Source organism: Anser anser (genome assembly GCF_964211835.1).
Source record: "Anser anser genome assembly, chromosome: 8".
Classification (NCBI taxonomy): Eukaryota; Metazoa; Chordata; class Aves; order Anseriformes; family Anatidae; genus Anser; species Anser anser.
Window position 1 is genome coordinate 30,628,485 of NC_139728.1, and position 23,171 is coordinate 30,651,655.

The 23,171-nt window shown below is 44.3% G+C and overlaps 1 protein-coding gene across 5 annotated transcripts in view; it reads left to right on the forward strand.

The window, feature by feature from the left end:
• The window catches only part of PDE4B (phosphodiesterase 4B), a 191,148-nt gene that overhangs the window by 36,056 nt on the left and 131,921 nt on the right, over window positions 1-23,171 (forward strand). Inside the window, exon 1 of one of the 5 annotated variants that reach the window (XM_083845732.1) lies at window positions 11,634-12,623. The exons of the other annotated variants lie outside the window; for them this stretch is intronic. Within the exon in view, the coding sequence (XP_083701858.1) occupies window positions 12,388-12,623 (236 nt within the window). The 5' untranslated portion in view covers window positions 11,634-12,387. Of the gene's footprint in view, window positions 1-11,633; window positions 12,624-23,171 lie in introns of those variants that run through there. 5 annotated transcript variants of the gene reach the window in all.

Below are 23,171 nucleotides of genomic sequence, written 5' to 3' on the forward strand. Positions count from 1 at the left end.
GCTCGGCCGCTGTGAGGCTGCCGTGCTGGCGGTGCTGAGCCAAGGGGTAGGCACGGAAAGTTAGGATGTGAAAGGGAATGGAGGTTTGCTCACCCCGTGAAACAGGCTGCAGTTTCGTTTCATAGATCATTTCAAATACAGCTGGATAAGAGCTGACGACATCTGCTGCAACCCTAGAACAGGAGAAAAAATAGATGAGCTGGCTTTGTGAGAAATGAAAACCTAGAGGGGAAAATAAACAAAAACACGCCTGTACTTAAAAATATTTAAATGACAGACTGGTTGAGGTTGGAAGGGACCTCTGAATGTCATCTGCTCCAAGGTGTTTATTACTTATATAAATCCCATCCTGTTCTCTTGTAATGAAACAGGATGGGTTCTTCCGATTGAACATGCTGCCTGTATTTCAAAAGTCTGTGCTATGCTTCCAGAGCACGCGTGAATCCTGAAAAAGGAGGAAAGGAGGTCAACTGTATTCCTCATAACATATTGTATATTCTGCAGGGAAGGTAGTTTTTAATTACATTGTGGTGTTTCTGGACGATGTGTATGGTGATGTAGGTTTGAATAACGGAATTACTGGGATTTGTTCTAGGTCTCTTAACAACAAGAAAGATGTAAGAGACTGGGATGTACGAGATGAAACACTGGGAACGGTCCTAAAACATTTCACCTGCTCAGTGATTTTGTTTGTTCTTCAGTGGAGCTTCCTTTGAAATGTTACCTGCGGCGTTTAAGAACTGCTCGTTCCTGGTGCTGAACACCGGGTTTCGTAGGAGCTTGGGGTGCTGGGAGCCCCTCAAGATCGTCTCTGAAAAGCTGAAAGCGTTCTGTGTCGATATACTTCCTATGGTGTCTAGAGGTAGTTCATAAATATCCCATAAAGAAGCTCACTGAGGTTTAAATCTGTTTGGGTTCGGCAAGGTGGGAGGCAGGGGGGTATCTGTCTAGTACGAGAAGAAGAAAATTCCTTGAATTTATTGTCATTGTTGCTCCCCCTGCCCCAGCTTCCCTTTAACACCTCGCGGAGACGAGGAGGAGGAAATCAGATTGAGGCAGTGCGGAGCAGTGTCTTCTCTCCATGTCGCTGGTTACCCTCAGCGAGGTGTTTCCCCCAGGGAATATCCTGTCCTCATCGACCCGGCTGGGGCAGGGTGCTGCCCCTGACCAGCAGCTGAGCAGAGGACCGGAGACACGAAACCGAAGCGCGGTGCGCTGTCACCATCAGCCCTTGGTCTTCCCAGCTGTGACTTGGAAATGCAAGCACCTCGTGGTTTGTAACTGGATTTCAAGTGTCTTCTGCCCGGTGTGCTGCAAGCGGGTCGGTAGCTGTGCTGCCTCCCAGCTGCGAGGCCGAAGCCTCCGGTAGGCAGCAGAGTACAGAGGAGAGCTCCTCGGCTGGCGTCCCTCTGTCGAGCCCTGAAGCCAGCTGCCTCCCTCTGCCAGCTCTGGAAGTACGGTGTGCAGGGACAGCGTTAAACCGGGAGGGATTTGTGCTGTTTCCTCTTGTTTCCTCTTTGTCGGGATTGCCTCGCTGGCTGTGAGCACGTGGCCGCTCTCCCTTTCTGGCCAGCGCAGCATCTCTGAGCTGCCCTTGCACCCTAGGTCCGGCCTGGGAGATGAGTGGCTTCCAGCTGACAGGAGCTAGGCGAGGAGCCGTATTTCTGCGTTGTTACTCGTTTTGGGTTTTCAGCGGGAGCTGAGCTGTGTTCAGCACTCCAGGGCGTGAGTATGGGCCATGTGTGGAGGGCAGAGGAGAGGTGCCAGCCGTACGCTCATGGCACAGACCGCGGTGCCTGCAGGCAGGTGGTGTGGCCCCCGGTCCCTCTGACGTTCTGCTGCAAATCCTGCAGACTGCAGAGTCACAGGAATCCTCCACAATGGGAAAACTGGTGGGCAACCCGAATACACGGGGCTCGCCGCTAGCTCGTTGTACAGACAGCAGTTGGGTACGGCTGCAAGCCCAGTGCTGCGGAGATAAGGCGTTATCTCTGAGTTATCACTGCAGCTATTTCTCAGCTAAGAATATACAGATAAGCGTTTTGACTGCCTATTTTTAGACATCGTCTGGAGCTGTTTTTTTGAAGTTCTTGGATCTTTGTCCCAGTTGGAATATTTTTTGATATTCATGTTTTCCAGAAGTCCTAGATAGGATAACTGTGATTTATATGTGGTATAGTTGGTACAGGGGAATTTTCAGAAGAAACATAATGTTAGATTAATCATAGGTTTCAATTTTTAAAATTCATTATTTCTCATTTTTTAATTTTGCACAAAATGTCTTTTTGCAAATTATTAAAATATAATATTTTTCATAGTTTGCATTTATTTGATTTTTTGGATTTTAGTCTGCTTATATGCTCAAAATGATAGCAACCCTTTTTTTTGTATGAATTGCAACTTGAGGACATGAATTTTATTGAAGATGATCCAGAAGTTTGGTACTGCAAGGTTTGCCTGGAGGTACTAGTCGTTCAAAACAGAGGTAGCTGTCGGCACACAGAAAAGGCTTTTAATGATTCAATTATAACTATACACCTCTCTCCAGAATGAAGTAAGACAGCTTGAAATGTATCTAGAATGGAAAGAAATGAGTCAGTGTTAATTAGAAAAAGACAATGAAGCTTCTGAAATATTATGTTCAAACTTCATCCTCCCAAGAATATAAAATAAATGGAGATTATGGAAATACCGTTGATATAAAAGCTGAATCAGACAAGAATTTGACACAACTTTCTTTTATCTCTAAACTTCTCTCCTTTCAGATGAAGTTATCATTAGTCAGATCAAAACCGGCTTGCATTGTTACCTGGAGAGCTGCCTTCTCCTTCTCAGCGGATCCACGACATTAAATGGGTATTAAATTGGGGTGGGTGGTGGGCTGCTTTGTGCTGCCCCGCGAGCCAAGAGGTTGGTGCAAAGGTGTGCGTACCTCAGCTGCCTGCCGCAGGACGGGGGAGCTGTGCACATTGTGGCTCCGTCTCTTGCCGTCGCTCTCAGCTTTTCGGGCGCGCTGGCCGGCGGCAGGCAGGGCCATGGTTATGGGGCCACCAGCTTCTGCTTCTTGTACCTCCGGGAAGCTCGGCTGCCTGCAGTAGGATTCCATGTGCCACGCGCTCTTCCCCAGCCAAAACTCAGCAAAGTCCACTTCTAAAGCACATTTCTAACTACTTGTAACCAAGCTACTAGCACAGTTTTTTAACAGCACTCAATTATCTCTGATCTGCTGTGAGCAGTTCCTCTGATTGCCGAGACTCCCTTGAGACGTGAGGGCTCTGGTTGTCAGGACATGATGAACCTGTTCGTTCTGTCAGTGCTCAGCCCTTCATCCCTGGGTTGGGTTATCCCACGTGGCTGTAGTTATTGCCGGACGGCGATGCTGGGCACGGCAGCGGAGCCAGCCCTTCGCGCTGTGGCTGTGCCGCGTGCTCCAGCTTGGGGTCTGCTGGAGGAGGGGGCTGCTGCCGGGCAGCCTTGGCTGGCATCACCTCGGCTTGCAGCTGGTGGCTTGGGCTGGGAGTGGGAAACGTCTCCTGGGATTGTGCCTGCTCGTTTTGTCGTTTTGTGTTCGTTGGAACATCTGCGGGCTAACTGGAGACCAGCTCCTTCAGCTGCCTGGCACTGGTGGGTGCCAGATGCCTTTAGACCTTCTCTGTGCATTTTGAGTAGGTAGGTCTTGAGCTCCTGGTATCTTCCTGGACTTAGTATTTGTATCAGCTCCTCTGAGCAGAGTTGCTTACAATATTGAGAGCTTCATCTGAATGAACTGGTCACCTTCTGCAGGATCTCACCCTCAACTGCTGCTCTGAGGCTCCTAGATGGGTGCTGGACACTACACGCTTGTGGCTTTAGGGGGAAAAAAGAGTGTGTGCTCCAAGAGAAGTGTGTTGCTGGAGCCCTTTAACAATGGAAAGTGCTTTATGTTTAATTTGGCTAACACTGTCTTTCTGATAATGAAAACCTGAGCCTTTATGCTTGGAGGGGCCAGTGCTGCCTCCTCTTCACCACTGGTTCTGTTGGCACTGCCAATTCACTGGTCTCTAGGTTTGTGGCTGTGATTTTATTCCTCTCATTGAGCTGTAATGGATAAAGCAGGATGTGAGTTCTGATTACGGTGCACATTTGGTATGGTTTCTGAGCACCAAAACTCAAGACACTTGGCAATGCTGGAGCTTCCAGCCTTGCAGTTGAACAGTAAATGTAGTGATTTTTTAAGGGAACAATAGTTATAAATAAATGCATTTGTAAACCTTCTACTGTTTAGTTGGAGAGAGGCGACAAGCTGTAGATGATCTGAACCACAATATAGTAACCAAGATCACTTGCGTGCGAACTGGGATGATGTTTTCTCGGTTAACTACAGCAGAACTAAGAACCTGGGAGAGCGAGAGTAAAGCACTGGAACTAAACAGATTCAGATTAACGGTGCAGTTGTTGGGTCCTGTTCATCAGGTGAGACCAGTAACAGGAAAATATGATTACTCATGGAAATGGCTTAAATCCTTTCTTTGAAAGGAGGGGAAGGGGTTGTCCTGGGCTAAGCGATTGTTAGAACATTTCCATTGCCTGTGTCAGTGGAGAGGTAGCCAACCAAAATGAACCGTAATTTTTCTGTGAAATGTATGGCAGAGTGCCCAAACGAGCTGGCAAAGGGGACACTTGAATCGGTTAGATGGGGTTATCTGTTATCGGGAAGAACATTGCTCTGGCAGAGCAATATCGATTTTTCACGCTTGTCACTGTCTTGTGTCGTTTTCATTCTAGTTGCATGAAAACTAGATAATTGTTTGCACTCTGTATTGAGTAGGGAGGCTCCCTGACCGACTCACTGCATGTCCTGGCCAGTAACAGTGGCAGGAGCCTCTGGACGCGGTGCAAAAGCAATCAAAGAGCCAAAGCTGGCTGCTGAACGGGAGCGACCCCGGCAAGGTGCGCTCTTGCCACGCTAGCCTGTCCGGGCAAGTATCTGTACAGAGATTCCTTAATGCTGTCTGTGGAGAAGCAGAAAGCCTTTTCTGATCGCTTCTTCCCTAACGGATGTGTGAAATTGTAAGACTTCCTTGCATTAGCTTCTTTTTTCTCCGGAGCCACCACCGAGGTTTCTGCCTTTGAAGAATAAGTTTGCATATTGTAAAGTATTAATCTGTAGCTCTGAAATCAGAAAATAATCTTAAGTAATACAGATCGGTCTGACATAAGTGATTACTCACTAGGGATAATGTAGACGGCAGTTAAAATTTGCTAAGAAATATTCTAAATCAAGCACAAAGTTGCTAAGGAAATTACTGCTATGAGTACTGTATCTTACATCATGCCCCAGGGGTTTATAACACCCAAATTTATCTCCTCATTTGTAGCTACTAGGAGGTAACAACGTGAAGACCTACATGAAAAAATGGCATTGTAGCACCGTAAGAAACTGTATTTTTTTGTTTAAATGTTAAAAAGTGCAAGAAACACACATGGTGCAGGGGTCTGCTTGACCCAGAGGGCCAGTGAGCAGCTGGGCGTCCAAGCCACCAGAGACTCTCAGGGTGTCTTTCTTAGGGATGGAGTTTTGTGATTAGTCACAAATAAACAAAGTATTCTGGATCGTCTTCAACTTGGTAGAGGTACTGGATGTTTTAAAGACTTAAAAACTTAGGAAGTGGTATGCAGAGACTGCAACTGTTGGGCGCTAAACCAAAAACTAACGAATGAGCTGCCTAATAAATAAGGAATAATCTGTTTTAAAGCAACTGGATGCTAATTAAATGGGAAGAACTCCAAAGGACGCCTTCTAGATAGAGTGGGTCCTGTTCAACCCTTGGTAAACTCTTAAAAGTGCGTAATTTCTTTGTGCTGGTGTCCGTCCAGGCTCCCTGAACTAAATACAGACAGACTTTTCCAGTTGCTTCTTGCTTTTGCAGTTGGCTCAGCTCTTACGCTGCAAACGTAAGTGTTGCTAGGTGCTGTGGTTCTGTCTTCTGTGGCCATTTATAGCGCTCCAAAACGTCACGTCAAAGCCCTGTGCAAGAATTGCTGGTGTCTGCCCCTCAGGAAAATTCAGAGGCCCCTAAATCTGGGGGAACGGAGATTCAGGCTGTATAATTTTAAACTATTGAATATAGAAAAAAGTTATCTTCCAATGGTAGTATAAATTGCAGTGAATTGTAATTATTATTTTTTTCCCTTAAATCTGGGAAACTCGTCTTGCAAACCAGTAATTAGTGATGTTTTTCTGCCTCTCATTCAGCTTTTCAGTTTTGGAAACATTCAGGAAAATACAAGAAAAATCCTCAAACATGTCATTTAAAGTTTTCTGTCACGGAGCTATTCAGAGGCTATCTTTTAGAAGTTCTGGCTTGTGAGACAGCAGGCATTGCAACTGAGCAACGGCAAGGAGAGAGCATGAGGTTTTTTCTAAGTAAAAAGATTAAAACAGAACAAGATGAAAACCCCAAACCATAAGGCCTCCCGCTTCTGAGCCCAAAAGACAGTTCCCTGCATTGGGCCTCTATTAAAGAAGATATTAAGGGAGGGTTGAAGGAGTTCACTGCATCAGCAGCTCTTCACAGCTTCCAGATAATATTCCTGTTGTGACATTTATGCTATTATTAGTCCTTAGACTAGGTTTGTACTGCAAGCTTTGGAAGTGTGACTGCTGGGCTGTGTTGAGGCTTTCCTTTTCCGTGTTGTAGGATGTTGGAGCGGATTGAATGCATCTTAAATTAGAATGACAAATTCTTAATATTCAGGCTAAACTGCTATTCTAAAGCATCAGGTTTTGGTAGGGTGGTTTAAAGCTGTCAGTCACAGCTATGTGTTTAAGTAGAGGCTATCACTGGGTTTGCTGCTGCTTTGAAGGGAGCTAACGGTGACACGAGGATTAGGATGGGAAGAATTAACGACTGCTGCTTCTGATTCTGACGTGCCCAGTAGCACTCGCCAGTGGAGTAGACGCAGCACGCCGCTCGGTCGTGATGGAATTGAAATAAAGAAGGCACAAAGCACACGCTTTAGCACTTCCACTTGTGTCGGTCTCTTCAGCTTATGCTCCTCACCTTCCTTTTCCCTTTTCCTCCACTTCTGTTGTAGAGTCCAGGGAACTAACTCCATCACTGGAAGGGCGTAAGGTCTCCGCCACACGTCCTTACATACAACACTGGCTGTACAGCTTTTTTATGTTCTCGGGGTGTTTTCCATCTGGTTAGCAGTGCTGCAGCTAGCTCTTCTTTTCACAGTGTTGTTGCCTGCCTTGATCTTTCTTGTGAACCCTTGTGCTGGTGTTCCCTGTCCTTATGTTTCCATCTGCAGTGACTTCTAACTCCACGCAGAAACACCATTCCTTGGCACCTGTTTTCTTGGCCACTTACCTTTCTGCGACTTCTGGTTCACTGATCCATTTGATCTTGTTCTGTTTCCTCCTGGACATTTCCAGTTTGCTTCCAGTTTACCTCCCCCCTTGCATCTTTGCCAGCCTCCCATTGCCTGTACTGCTTTTACCTATCGCCAGTGCTGGCTCATGCCAGCAATTGCATCCTCTGCCTCAGGTCTCGAACCGAAGATCTCATCCATGGTGGTCCTGTGACTTTTCCACTGCAGATTTATTCCCTGCTCTCCTGCACTCTTTTTAACTGAGTTATTTTCCAGTACCAGTAGCTATTCCCGTATTGTTTACTCTCATCTACCTTCTCATTGTCTCTGCCTCTCTCTCTTTATTGGTTTAGTTCAACAGAAAATTATTTTATACCTTTTTTTCTCCCTTACCTTGCTTTCCTTTTCCTCTTCTCGTCCGAATCTTCTTCCCTCCTCTCACAAGCGCAGATGTTCCTCTGCTGCTCCATTCCCCTAAACTCTTCCCTTATTTCCGTGACCCGATTGTAATTCCACTTTCTAATTTCCTGCATGATTACTCCTACTCTGTCATCAACCCTTTTCTTTTAAAATGGAAACATGATTTGGCTGAGCTGTTGGAGGAGGAAGGTGATTTAAGTGCTCCCTACTTAGGATCAGGTCACCCCTTCGTCTCTCTCTGAGCTAATTGAGCTAATCGGCCCCTCCAACTTCTCTCCTGGAGGTCCATCTTAGATCCTCGCTCAGCCCATTTTCTACCTTCTGCCATCTTCAGGAATAGCAAGTACGTGGGGCAGAAATCCAAATGTGAGGTAGCAGCAGTGCTGTGAGATTCCATAATGTCGCAGGCCAAATAGTTTTTAACATCAACTGTGTTCGAATTAGAGTCTAGAAGAGCGATACTGCTTTCTGAGTCCTTCCCTTCCTGTGCATCATCAGCTGCTAATGAAGGCTCTGGAGATGGCCATCTCTCCGGAGTGACCATTACCTCCCCGTGTTTGCACAGATGCCTGATATATATATTTGTATATATATATATATATATCTGTGTTTGCTCGGTTTATGAGGGACTGGAATTTGGTGCTCTCCCCATTACCATCAAAGTCCTTCCAGGAATAGCAAGTACAAAAGAATTGACTCTCTGTATTGCTTCAGGAGCACCTCATATTCCTTCAAATCCCTTGAACAAAAATTAAAAATACGCAGGGAGAATCTGTTTTCTATTTGTTAGTGATTGGCACACGTAATATTCTTAAAATTATTGATTTTTGCTTTTAAAGACACAATACTAAAAGCACTTCTGAGAAGGAGACCATACTTGATTAAAAACGTGTTTTTCTCTATTTTTTTTTTAAAGTAAAAAATAGTACCAGCAAACTGCAATACCTTGAAAGATTTTTCTAATTACTTTGTTGACGGGTTAGCATTGTCCTTTTGGGATGCCTTGCTGATGTGTATGGATGGCACAATGACCTGAGTAACAGGGAGAGAACTTCCTAACCGTTTTTATCTAAATGTGCTTCTGTGGAGTGTGCCTTATGGAAGAATTACCCAATTTGCCACTGACAGAAAATGCTGTGCAGAGTTAACTAACCTCTCTTCGTCTCCTACTGAAGCATGCAGGACTTCTCACAGTTGTCTCTTCCCTGGCATTTTGTTTTATCCTGGCAACTACGACTTAGAAACAGGTAAATAATAGTGCTACTGTAAGGAAAAAGTATGTATTCTTGTTGCTTAGCAATTGTGTGTGCTCTCAACATAACGCAGACCAGTCTTTGATGAGCAGTTACATGCTTGAAAATGTTGCTTTCCACCTATATTAGTTATTCCAGTAAGAAATATGAAACCCTTCTGCAGTCCTAGGCGCTTTGGTGCATTAGGAAGGTTGTATGAAAAATCACCCAAGTGCACTTAAACTTTTGAAAATCCCTTAATTCCCTTTGTTCTTGCAAGCTCTTTCGTTTTCCTGCCATAGCTATCAGGCCCTTCTTTAATCACCTGTTCTGCCTCCACAGCTCTTTCTTTGTATTACTGGTCGCTCTTCTGATGATCTGGAATTACTTGTTACTCCTGGACTGCTGACCCTACTGCACGGTGAGCTGTAAGGACAGGCAAGTTGTTGCCTTGCTGTGTTGCAGGAACGCTGCAGGAGGTCAGGCACGAGTGAGATGCCTGTTGCCCGTTTCTGTCTGTATACAAGGGGAACTTCAGAAAACTGGTCCTTGTGCCTGGTAACCTCTGCAGGTGTTCGGTGCCGCACGTGTCCCTTGATTGCTGGTGCTGACTGTAACCTCAGCGAGCACTGTCCTTTTTCAGAATTACCGCCAAGTTTATTCTGATACCAAGCTTGCACGCCAGTTAGTTCAAGTCTCTTGATGTTCTTCTTTTCACCTCTTCTTGGCTTATCCTGAAGCAAAGCAGCGTGTCTTGACAGGACTCCAGTACTACAAATGGGTAGAGACTGTGTAGATGTCGGCTGCATGCAGCGTGCGTGCGATGGCAGAAGCTGGCAGCGGGAGGGACGGCAGCCCAAGCGGAGAGCTGCTCTGCAGCCTGGCTCAGGTAGCCACTCGATCCCACTGCTGCTGAGGTCTGGGAGATGTTTAATAGAAGACATGCGCCATGCCCATGGTCAGCCTGCAAAATACTCGCCGGTTATGTATCAAGCACCTCGCACCCTAGACCTCAGCTTGGAGAAGCACCCGTGTTCTGGCTGCCCAAAGCAGGGTGGCACTTTGGCTTTTCATTCTTTGTGCTTCCACAAGGGAGATGTGGGCTTTGCTTCTCCCCATGCTCTCCTTTCCCATCTTCCTAGCTTAATGTTCCTTGTTTTTCTTCCCTCCATCAACGGCCTTAGTGCATCATCTTACCACAGCATCCTCGATGGGCTGTGGGGTTGACACCTCATTACTAATTTATGGTGTCCAAATAATGAGAAGCACTCCCTTAATGGACACTGCTTGTGAAACAGCTCTGAATTCTGGTAGGGAAAGTACATGTGCAGTACGAGGAGCGTGCCATTGTAAAGCATGCTTTATTGCAGAGCTCTTTTAAAGGGTGGGCTCCCCATTTTTCTCCTTGCCATTTGAATAGCTTTATGAAAAGGCACAGAAATACTGTTTCTCTAATATAAGATGTATTCGCACAAAACCCCTCCAATATCTCGTTTTGCTCCCTGGTGTGTTAGAAAATTATTTTTTTCCTGTCTGGAATTCCAGATTCTAAGCATTTGCATGGATTTTATTTATCATTCTGCATAGCTTTCAAGCTTCCCTTTGTCTTTCACTGGCTGTCAGTACAGTCGAGATGAAGAATAACAGATCACAGTCTGACACGTCATAATTCCTAAAGCATTAAACGTTCCTGTTCTGCTACTGTGTGAGCCTCTAAGCATCAGATAGCACTGTAATTTCCAGTATCCTTAGGTTAGGCTCAGGCTCTGTACTTATGTTTTATTTCTTTTAATAACTGTGTATTGCGTAGTGGCAAGGGTGGGCAAAATGTCTGGTAACCCTATAGTCTGAACTGTACAGGGAAGCTCTGCAGAGAGAGCCTTTTGCTTGATGCCGAGGAAGGCATGCTAATGTTTTTGCAAAGGCATGTGAATGTTTTTGCAAGATGTTTGTGAACAGGACTGAAAAGACCACTGGAACTGATGGTGATTTGCTGTGTAATTGATAGCTATAGCATGCAGTCAACCTGCGCGCAGATCAGAGCACTGTCACCTTAGTCTGCCTGGATATTCTCTTTCCTTTCTCCCCCTCCTTTAAAAAGAATTACTGTATTTATGTTTAGAGGGTCACCTCCTTCTGGCTAGTTAAAAAGATGCTCCTCCACTCTCTGTAGTGTTTTCGTACTGTAATCATCTTGTCTTTAACTTCCTTGCATATTTGTTTTTTTTTTTTCCTTACAAGTGTGGAAGTTGTTTTTGTGGTGTTTATGTGCAGAACAGATTTTTTGTTTGTTTCTAAATAGCGATATGGCTTAAGTTATTATTAATTAATATGCATTGTCCTTGCAGGGAAGTGCCAGGTCCCCCACCCTCCAGTGTTTCCCTCTGCTCGCCGTGTGCTGGTGTTTGGTGGTGGGCTTGGGCTGTGCGGTGCCTGGCACTGATTTTGCCCCTTGACCGCAGGTAGGATCCCACAATACCAAAGCAGGCTGCTTCGGCAGCCCTCAGCTTCATCTGTGGAGCGTGCATCCTCACAGTCTTTGTTCTTGCAGAATATCATTTGTTGCTTCCCCCCCCTTTGTCCCCCCATCAGACCTTTTCTGGCTGGCTCACCCCAGGCGCCGTGCGCATCTCTTGGTGCCAGCGCTGCCCCCCGTTGGAGCTGCGATCCTGGGCTCGCTCCCGATGTGCCTGGGGTGCACTCGCCGTGCCCGGGAACAATGTCACGGGCTTTAACATTTCATGAGAATCCGACACGCTCACAGCACAAGACGGAGCCGAGCAGAGTCCAGTTGTCAAAATAATATCGAGCCAATAAGCACGTCATGGGTGGAGCTACTGCGGTATGGCTAAAACTAATTCTGAATGAAGACCTTTTTGTTAAACACCCTGGGCCTGAATGAATCGGGTTCCTTGGCTGGTGATCGATTTGGGAATCCCTTTATTTTATTAGCATCCACCCCAAAACCCAGCGTTTTTCTGTTGTTTAAGAAGCCGAAGCGTTCTGTGAGAGGGATTGATCAGGAGAGGGTCCTTATGAATTTTTCATGAGCTGGTGCGCTCAGCTGAATGAATGCAGCGAGTGTCGGTGTGTAGCTTGCAGACAGCCCCATCCACAAGGAGGCTGCTGACACAGAAACACTTTGGCGCATTTTCAGAGGGAGAGCTGGGCTGATAAAGGCTTTTCTGACAGCGCTGGCTTATCGTCCTTCGATTTATGCTGCTGTTGCTCTAGGCAGCCTTTGCATTTGGAACCCAGCCTTGTGAATGAGTGGGATAAGCTTTGCCGATTTATCAGCATTTTTAATCTGCGGCGATGCCTGCGTGATGTGTTTTTGTTATGGTTTCTGAATGGTGAGAGCTCACACAACGTCTAAGCTATGACAGCAAAAGATTCTTCCAGGGAACTTGCTACTCCGGAGTCGGAGATTTACATAAGGACTTTCAAAGAACAAATGCATTTAGAACTTGAGCTTCCCAAGCTGCCTGGGAACAGACCTACGTCTCCGAAAATTTCTCCTCGCAGCTCACCGAGGAACTCTCCATGCTTTTTCAGAAAGTTGCTTGTGAATAAAAGCATCCGTCAGCGTCGGCGCTTTACGGTGGCACATACGTGGTAAGATCTGCCGGGTATTGGGACGGGTTTACAAAACAATGTATGTAGCTGTGTTTCCAACTGGAAAACACACTGAGATTCATTCACAGCACTTGCTGCAAGTGTTAAATGAATAGAGCAGAAGGCAGCCAAAGTATGTATAATGCAGTGCCTCTACGATTGTCATTCAGCTTCTGTTCTCCAGAATAAATCCAGCCCATTATTCATGTGCGCGGTGGCTAATCTCCGCTGAACAAAGACGGCAGCCAGTAACTTTCCCGGGCGTTATGTTGCTGTTGGTGGTAGACTGTACGAATTGATTTCAGATCCTTCAAGCTATGTTTTTGCTTTGCGCCCGTCAGCTCTGACTGCAGATGACAGTACAGCAAAGACCAGGCTGTGTGGGCAGGGGACTCCCGGGGTTAGATTATGGCGAGGGCTTTAACTTCGCGATGCGTGGCTTTTGACAGTTTTTGCTGGCTTCAAACATCCCTTCTTTCAGCCATTTTCATAGAAGCTCCAGCTAGCAGCTTTCCCTTCCCTTCTAATCGCTAACCCCGAGTCCATTTGCATGCCGTTACAGGTGATTGTGAGCTGCCTCTGACTGTCACTCACACTGGTTAAACCGTGTCATAAGCAGTAACCAAAATACATGACTCGGGGAAAACCAATGAGAACTGCGTTGGTTCATGTCCTAAATTTGCTCTATATGCCTTGTGCAGCCCACTTTTTAAATTCCAAAACTCTCTAAAATATGCACTAGTTGACTGTGAGGATTAAACCAGGAAACTTTCAGTAACCTGAGGATTTTTAAACCAGCCATGTTAATTACCTTCCTATTCCATAGATTGGATCGGAGGAGGGAGGACGAGGCTATCCCACTTAGATCTGCGTGGGCCGGATGTTTTGGGGTATCTGAAATACCCATTGCTGTCAGCTACTTTTGTAAATAGGGTGTTATTTTAAAATGGTTTGAGTCATGCTAAAACCTTTCAAAGCTGTAATTCATTCTGTAATTTAGTAAAAAGTGAATTACTAAAACTCTGATACTTGCACAGAATGTATTAATAGCTCTTACAGTTGTGCTGTTAAACAGTAAGAAAAACAGGAGGAAAAAAAATGAACTTTGATATCAGGGAGTTGCACTGAGTAGTACTGGGATAACTGATTGTTATTTGATTGTTTGTTTTTGTTTTGTTTTCAAATACAGTTTGAAATGCGTTTGAGATGTGGCAGCCTTCAATTCAAGTCATAATTCTGGAATCACACAGACTTTCTGCTTTTCTGTCCAGGTAGTAATAACAGCTACCCAGCCTGCTACATGCTGCAATGGTTTCAGCGTAGCGCTGTAGTTGGTTATAGGCAGCAGTGTTTAGGTCTGTGCGCATGAATTCCTCGAACATCTGTCATATCTCTCAGCATTGTAGCAGTGGGGTGCTGTTCCTCTTAGCCCCACCAGCACGCTTTGAGAAAGGCGTGCTGTGGAAAAGCAGCACTGCTGGGAATGCGTCGAGCAGAATGTGGCCAGCCTGTGGGTACCTGTGTTGCCCGATGAAATCAGCGTGTGTGTACATACAGACATACACTACTGATGTATGTACATACTGATGTATGTACTTACTCCTCTGCTTGGAGTGGGAGTATTCTGGGTTTGTTTTTAATGGGAGAGTGGAAGGTTCTCGTGCTCTTTCATTTTTTTAAGATTTTAAAATCAGGAGCTTATGAATTGCACATACGTGTGTTAACCTTAGATAAGAAGTAAACTACTGTCAAAATAATAAAAGTCGCCCTTGCAAGGAAAGGTTTCCAAAATGTATGAGTGCGTGTACTTGTGTAACACAGTCAAGACAGACAGCCGATCCAGACATATCATCAGTTTGGTTTAGCATGTTATAAAACAGGAGGGAACTTAAACTATTTAATTGTGATATAACGTCTCATTAGGATGTCTGTATAGCATGTGTGCTGTGAGCAGGACTTTCAGCGAGGTAACTGTATTTGCTTATTAGTTGTAAATCTGCTGTGCAGTGCATGAAAACATTCATCACCTGTGCGGAACAGAGATGCCGTTTTTGTAAGGTGTTCTTTTGTGTTGAGCTGGGATGGAGTGTCTGGGTAGGAGAGGAATTGCCTCAGGAGTAAACGTACAAGAAATACAAACTACACAATAATAAAAAGGCAGTTAATCCACGCTGTTGAAAATCATGTAATCTATAGTCTCCATAGCCTTGTAAACAGGAAACTTCTGCAGTTTGGGGATTAGTGACATGGTAAATTATGATCTTTCACCACCTTTATCCTGACTGCTAATGTCAGTACTTGATGAATCTTCTGTTCGTTCCTCTATGCCCTTCATTTTCAGCTTCCTGTCTTCCCTTGCTCTGTTCCTTTGCTTATTAATTAATTGTCTTTTCTAGGCATTTTCTTTCCTATTTAACTAAATGCATTTCAGCTTTTTTCTCCTGATTATGTTGATGAGATCTCTGTCATCACCAGTCTTCTCCAATGTCCAATCATCAGATCTTACCCAAAAAGAAAGAAAAAAAAGATTTTTAATTTTTTCTTTTTTTTTTTTAAACAAGACCATTATTCAAATGCTTCTATATTCTAAATCTTTCTTCTCCCTCAGGATCCAGTTCTCATGACAGTACATATGACAATACATTACCAACATGTCAACATAGTGGCCTTCAAACATCTGTCAAGTTGATCCCTGCCTGCCTGAAACCCCTTCGATAGTTTGCCATGGCTGGTGTTACAGGGTCCAGTCTTTAAATACCTCATTCGTGTAAGCTAACAGTACAAAAACTGTTAAGCCTTTACTCTTTTTCCTCCACCAGAATCCACAGGTCTCGTTCTTCCTTTCTTACATCCATCATTTTTGCCTTGGAGATCTTGAAAGCCTGCATCCTCTTCCTTCCTTAACGTTGCCTCCACTGGTATCGCTTGCGTTAGCTGGGATCTGGGGAGGAAAAGAGCAGGCAGTAGCTGATGTGAACTGATACGCGGCACTAGCCATCTGTATGTCGAACACGCAGTGCTGCCTGCTTGCAGAGTTTGCTCTGCAGTTTCTGGAGAGAGGAAAGCATCTCCAGAAGCCAAGGAGAAGTGCTCGGTCTGCAGCACTTTCTCGTGTGAGCCAGCGCTAACGCAGAAACATCACCTTCCCTACCCACTGCTCACGGACTGTCCTGTGGAGTCCTGCCCTTAGCCCAAGCACTTTCAAAACAATAGTTCTAAAACCAGCTTTTATTTTCTTCAGATCTGCCATCTTACTTTCATCAGTACTGCTACTATCACCGTGATTACACCCAAAGCATAATCCTTCTCAGCAACGTCTTGCAAGATCCAGCAATGTCTTCTAAAAGATGGTAGCTATTTTCTAGTGTGCTCTACTGCTTATAATAGGGTTTTGTTTAAATATTTATTTCAAGTTTATTTATACTTCTTCAATAATATTTATACAATCTAGATCACTTGGTTTCATAACATATAGTCAGTCATCAGCAACGTTGTGTGATGAGCATTTGCTTTTTAATGAACTGATTTCTTGGAATACAATGTTTATTGTCTTTTATCTAAGACTTGTGTTTTTGTGTTTTTTTTTTTTCCAAATTAATTCATATTTATCTTTCATCATTTTGGTAAGTTTAAGCCTGCTTTTTCTTTATAGCTGTTATCTATTATGTAAAGAAAATACAGGGTAGAACAGAAATGGTATACTAGGACATTTTGCTCTGTTTTTTCTTTTGGTTATCCTTCAATGCAATTGAAATACCCACACATATTTGCCTTTTTAAACTATGCCGTAAAATTTAAATCATATGCTAGCCTTAATTTTTTGAAAACATGATCTGTTTTCATTACAAAATAAAATTCTGTGATGGAATTTACTAAGTTAAATAGTATGACACAATCCAGTCGGAGGGGTAGCATTTGAATTTTTTCCAAGCCTGGTGAATAACAACTGATCAATTTAATGACTTGGAGCTGCACGACATGCTGTCAGCACATCAGAGCTATCAAATGATGTCACGTTTTGTTTTGCTTTCTGATCGTTGTGCTTCTAGAACCAAATACTAAAGACTTACCTAGTGGCAACCAACACTGCAGCAGTGCTTCGGAAAATTCTGGGTTTGGAGACTATCTGTATACTTGAAATTGCTGAGGATAACAGGCAGGTTTACGAGATCCATCACTTTCTCCAGTCATTTGGTCACAGACTGGTTTGGGTTGCAAGGGACCTCAAAGCCTACCCAAATCGCCCTTCCCACCACCCCAGGCTGCCCCCAGCCCCATCCAGCCTGGCCTTGGGCTCTGTCAGGGATGGGGCACCCACAACTCCTTGAGGCAGCCTGGGACAGGGCCTCACCGTCCTCAGGGTGAAGGATTTCTGCCTTATATCACGTCGTGGTGGCATGTACAAGTTGCAGAAGAGACGAGGGAGGGAACTCCCGCAGTGGAGTGGATCTGCTGGAAGCAGCTGCTCCATGCCGGGGTCCCTTTTGGCACCCAGCCTGCCCACGGCCAGCCGCGGTGTGGCGGCCTCTGCCTTGCTGTGGCACCCCACACACCCGTGCCTCTGACCCGAGGTCCCCGCCAGCTCCGTCAGGTGCTCGGGCATAGGATGGAGCCGCGGCACGGCCCTTCGGAGCAGTGAGGTGCAGGCCTGCAGCGTGGGCCTCACCTGCCCGAGTCCCGCTCAGACAGTGAGATCAGCAGGGCCGCGTCAGGGATTCGCTTCTGGTTTTGAGGCGAAGCTGGTCTCTCATAGCCCGTCTCCCTCTGATAATTTTGGATGCGTTTCAACTTTGCTGTATACATAGCAGGATGCGTTTCCTTAATTCCGGCGTTGAATAACATGCTTGCCTTAGCTTCCGTGAACAAATCTGGTTTTGTTTTTCACTGGGCATTGATGCGACTTCAAGTTTGTTTTTCTCCTTTTGGAGAAATAGGATGGTTGTCTTGCTTTCTCTTGCTCACTGATATTGGACAAACTATGTTGCTCAGTTGTCTATTGAAACTCTTCGGAGAAACAAACTGAAGTGGGTAGGGAAAAGGAAGGGGAAAAACAGAAGGTTCCTTTTTTTTTTTCTCTGCTGAATACATTCCTCCATGTGAGTTGAGCAACCTCAACAAGGTAGCAGGAAAGGTTCCAAGGGACATGAAAGTAAGGAGGGAAGAGCTCACTAAACAGCAGAATTAAGCACGCACAACAACAACAACAAAACCAGCAGCGTAATCTTTAAATATGTCCCGTCTGCACGTATTGCTCCTAAACCCTGCCTACAGCCACAGAGGACAGGAAGGAGAAGCTTCCTTCATTCCCCCACCTTTTATGTGGGAAAACAAACTTAACTCGGTGTCAAAAACATAATTACCAGCTGTTAAAGATTCAAGCAAAATACAAGAGATTATGATATTAATGATAATTTGATTTTGATGAGCTCAGCTGTTCCTCTGGGAGGGAGATAGAAAGAGTGGATCCGTTCGGAGAGGAATAACCAGGCTTAGGTGTATCTGTCTGTCCTGCATCCGTACCTCCACCTAAAGTTTTAGGTGTCTATGGATTCATGGAAAATGATGATTTATATCATATTTGCCCCTTCCTGAATGGTTTTTGGTACTTTGTGAAGCTTTGTTAACAAAATCTGAAATTTTACATGTAAAGCAGGTAAAATGGGTGCTTTATAAAAGCCTCTTCCGACCCTGTGGATATGAGTCCCACAGGTATTCCCTATCTTAATTAAAAAATAAAATAAAATATCTATTTCTGGCAGTTTTGATGCCTGACTTACACTGGAGTTCCTGACTTAGAGCGGCGGTGGCTGAGACCTGCAGAACCACGCAGAGAATCCAAGAGCAGCAACTCGCACGCACAGGCTCTGCTACTCAGTCAGTGTTTTCTGTGCTAAAATGGTTTCTTAGCAAAGTTCTACAGTTGAATTTAGCTTTGTTGAAAGCTATGTTGATATGTGAAACTTATTATTGTGATAGCATCTACAGATTTATATTTGCACTGTACGTTTCCAGGAAGCGGGGTTTGCTTCTTACGTGTTTGAGTTGGTTGCCAGTACAGACTGATAAAGCACGAATGTGTCTGCCACATAATTTATGCAGTGTAGATTAGCTTCACTGCAGAGCTATATGTTCTCTGGTTCTTCACTGTTTTTTATCTTCTTCAGCTTTTTTGTTTCTGAATAACCACAGCTAGCTCTCCAAAATGATGTCTCTGTTTTACTTGTATTACCTTGCATCATCTTATGAAAACATCCCATCGATTCCAGCACGGTGGCAGGTTTCTGTGCCACCCAGTGCAAGTTTGTAGGTTCTTCTGTCCTGGTCACACAGCACAAGGCTTTTGCAGTAGTCAGAAGGGCAACGATCTTGGCAGAGGTGAATTAAAGCAGCGTCACAGAAAATGCTCTGCTTAGTCTGTGACAGGCATCTTTGCAAACATAGATCTGGAGAAGTAGAAAGAGGAGAACAGATTCAGGAAGTTACAACATGAAAATCAGAGTTGTTCTCGGTTTCCTGCTGAGGACATGAATGAGTACGAGATACAGAAGTAAATCAGAACGCTGAACTTTTACCAAGCACCATGAGATGCTGTATAAGACGAAATTGTTTGCATCCATGTTGTTCACTCCACCTTACAATTCGCTTCTTGCCTTTTCTACTGTACTGTCTGGTCTGACAGAAAATATGGTGCTATATCAACCAGTAGGCAGCTTTGCTTGACCCGTGTTAGTTTGCTGTAGCATAATATAAGGCTATAACTGATAGTAAATAATAGGCATTTGTGTAACACTCTGACATAGTGACACAAGCGGAATGCTAAGGTAAAACAAGGAGACTGGTTGCAAGAGCAGCTGATGGTGTTTTGGGGTGAAGCACTGTCACAGCTGCCCATATAAAAATATTCATATGAAATATGGTTTTATTTTTCCAAGAAATACATGCAAAGCTTGAGTCTGATAAACCTCTACCACTGGGAAGCACTGAAAGAAAAATCAATTTCAAATTTTTCAAAGTTTTTTTGTTCTCAACTCTACAGATAGGCATTGCTGAGGGGCAGGTCAGGCATTAAATAACACCAGAATAAGACTGTGGAAAACCAGCAATGAATTAAACGATTTATTTTCTTTTTATGGTAAAAAAAAAAACACAACTGTTTTTTTGTTGGACAAAACACTTGATTGGCCTGCTGGGCGTGGGGAGCGAGGGGCTGGTGGTGCAGGATGGCCGGCAGGGCCCACCAGGCCCTGGGCCCAGAGCTCCCCTCCTGCGGCCTTGCTGTCCTGGGCACGGGGCGGCTGGGGACATGGGCTGTTTTGGTGCCTTGATCGTTTGCTGTTAGGAAGCTGCCTACGTTGCTGTCTAGAGCTTGTTTTGCTAGGAAAGGAGAGCTTTTATGGGTAAGGTTAGGATGCCTGCGCTCACTGGAACTGAACTCACCTTTCTGTGTGAGCATCGGGTAAAGGCCGCACGCTTTCTTTTGTTGAAGTTGCATTTTGTCACAACAGAGCGATTTATTGCAGCTTTCTCCACAAATGCTACGAAGGCAAAACATCTGCACGGCAGTTAATGGACCTAGATGTGAACCGTTTTTATCAGTTTGTGTGGAATCAATCTGTACCCATGTGGTGCAAGAGCTCCTGTAGCACTTCCAGCAGCTCCACGTGTCCAGCATTAGGTAGCTCGGTTACTGCTACGATGATGATTTCTCATTCCAAGTCGTGTACAGTAAATGATGCATCTTAATGCAGACGTCAAAAAAGGAAAGTCTTGTTTCTGAATGAAAATGTACAGCAGGTAGATTTTTCCTTATAGACTGAATAATTTCCATTGCACTGCATTGCCTGTTTGTCTTGATAATGAAGCCTGTATGTCTTCATTCTTCTTCTTGGATTCCATCTTATTGATTTCTGACGTAGCTAGCTGTCTAGACATAGGAATGGAAAAGCGAGTGTGTTGTGCCATCTGAAAACATACATTCTGAAAAGAAACATGAGAAATTAATCCCATTTTATCACTAAAACAAAAACAAAAAAAACAGAAATCAATTGATGTTTCTCTTAGCTTAGGCACAGCTTTTGCACTGATACAGGTTGTCAAATTGCATGCAAACAAAAAAATATTTAACGAATTGCCTCCTTTTATAATATTGGCATGCAGTTTTTACCACAGTCTCACAGTATTTACTGTATGTTCTTGAAATGCGCAGAATACAGTCTGTAAATGAACATTTGCTCCCTGCCTTTTCTCTTCAGTATATAAAGAACCATGTAAAGAGCTCTCTGTGTGAATTAGAAACGTTTTCTGCTGCTACTTCATTTTAAAAAGCTTTAATGAACCCTGCTGACATTGTACATATGCAGGTAATAATTGCATAAATGATGGACAACTTCATTAGGTTAGAGGGAAAGTTTTCTTTCATAACAGTAATGTAAAATTAGCTCTTCCATTTTATTGGATTCATTATTACCAAGATAATTGGAGGATCTGAATCTGTACTGAGCCCAGTGTGTTCTGGAGCTTATGCCACAGAAATGAGGTTTAAGGGAACTCAGCATAATTCAGAATTCAGCCCTTGTATTTTCAAGTGTATTTTCAGATCTCTGCTTCTTAGAGTGATAATTCTTAGTCAAATTATGTGTTATGGTTTAAAATTAATTTTATCATAGGCCTAAGTAAGCATCCAGTTCGGACTGCCATTCTCTCTGTTGGGTGGTATAAGCTACAGCGTTTCTCTTCTTTAAGCATAGAAGATGGGATGGAGGAAGAAGAGCTACCAAAATGAACAAATTAAAAGTAATTCTCTCATTTATGTATTACTTTATTTTGTATTTTTCTGAGGATGATGGGGCCAGAACAATCAGATGTAACATGAGGAAACTCAAGAAGAGGCTGACAGGGAGCACAGAGCCAAGGCAGAAAGAGAATAAGAGAGGCCGAGGAGCTGGGCAGCACACTAATCCTGCAGGCAATTCCCAGATTACTCTGCATCGATTCTAACTGACGCAATCCCTGCCCGTCACTGGCAAGTCAGACTGTCCGTAGGTAGTTACCAGCAGAGCCGGCTGCTGGAATTAGAGACCGGTGCAGCTGGGAGAGGCAAGGCTTTGAAGCACTGACCCTCACTTTTTCCTCAGCCTTCCAAATCTGACCGTCACCTCTGAAATGCTGCCTTTGTGTTCTGGCTTCGGAGGAAGTTTTGTCTGTTTCTCTCAGGTGAGGACCTGATGTTAGTAAGCCACACATTTCTTGCCTCCAGGATCCTTTCATCTGTGAGCAGTTGTGTCTAGTGAATACACTGCCAGCCTCCAAGGGGTGTATAATCCAGCCATCTACTTTTTAAAAACGCAAGTTTCTGTGAGTATGCAGGAGCCAGGTGAGGCACAGTTTAGATAGGCCTCAGTGCCAGCTTTCACGATCTTTATTAAATCATCTGTAAGAAATTTGAATGCATTTTTGCGGAAGACTTGCCAACATATATGCAGACTATTACTATTTAAATATTGAAGAAAGCAACATGGAGGACTAATTTACCCAGCTAAGAAGGTAAAATCAAGTAGATCCAGATCTTGATGCTATTCAAACAACATTGTAAAACCTAGGTGAAAATAAACCGTGTTCACAGCATGGTACACTTCTGTTCCTAACCCTACCTCATCTTCAGGAGCTAGAATTTTATCCTGAAATATCAAATTCCTGTGAATGTTCGTAGCAGTAATCATTTGGATTTAAGATGCTTAGACAGTGTACTGTCCAAGTGCCCTTCTCTGCCCAATGCTGTGGATATATTTCACAATATTGATGTTTTCCTATGAATATGTTAAAAGCACAAAGTTTGTAGTGTATTTTTTTTGTCTTAAATATCTTTGTCTACTTTGTCATCTCTTGTTGCAGCTTCATAACCTTAGTTGAGTAGATTTTGGACATAGACATTTCTATCTATACACCTGGACGTATACATTTCTACGGGATTCCCTTACCTCCAACCTGGAACGTACTCCTGTTCTTACCAAAGACTGCTCATACTGCAGCTTACACAGGAGCAGAAGCAGCAGCATAATGACCATCAATATGAGTACACTGAGTTAGAGCAGTGTTTCCTCTCTGTCATAAAACCAAGCTGTTGTTATGCACCACAGATGGAGACACCTCTCTGCTGATGGATAAATGGCATGGCACTCAGCGTGAGAGCCTCATGGTGTCTGTTAATGGCTGAGTGGCTGGGAGTCCCGCTGTAGGAATTCATACACACGTGTGGGATCGGCTGAGGGTCTAATTCCTGGACATTAACAAGTGAGTGCTCATTTAAGAGGCTCTCAGCCCATTTGCCTCATTCTGTCCCCTCTCAAGCAAGTTAGATAGGGAATTGGAATATTTGTGTAAAGAGCAGATGAGGCAGATAATCCTAGGGAGGCTCACTTCTGTCAGCATTCGGTTATTATAACGATGAGCTCGTTCACAGTATATGCAAGGGCTTGATTTCCCAATGGCCATGCAGAGCTCTGAGCATCTTTGTGGTGTGCCCTCTGTGGCGCGCAGTGCCTAGGGATC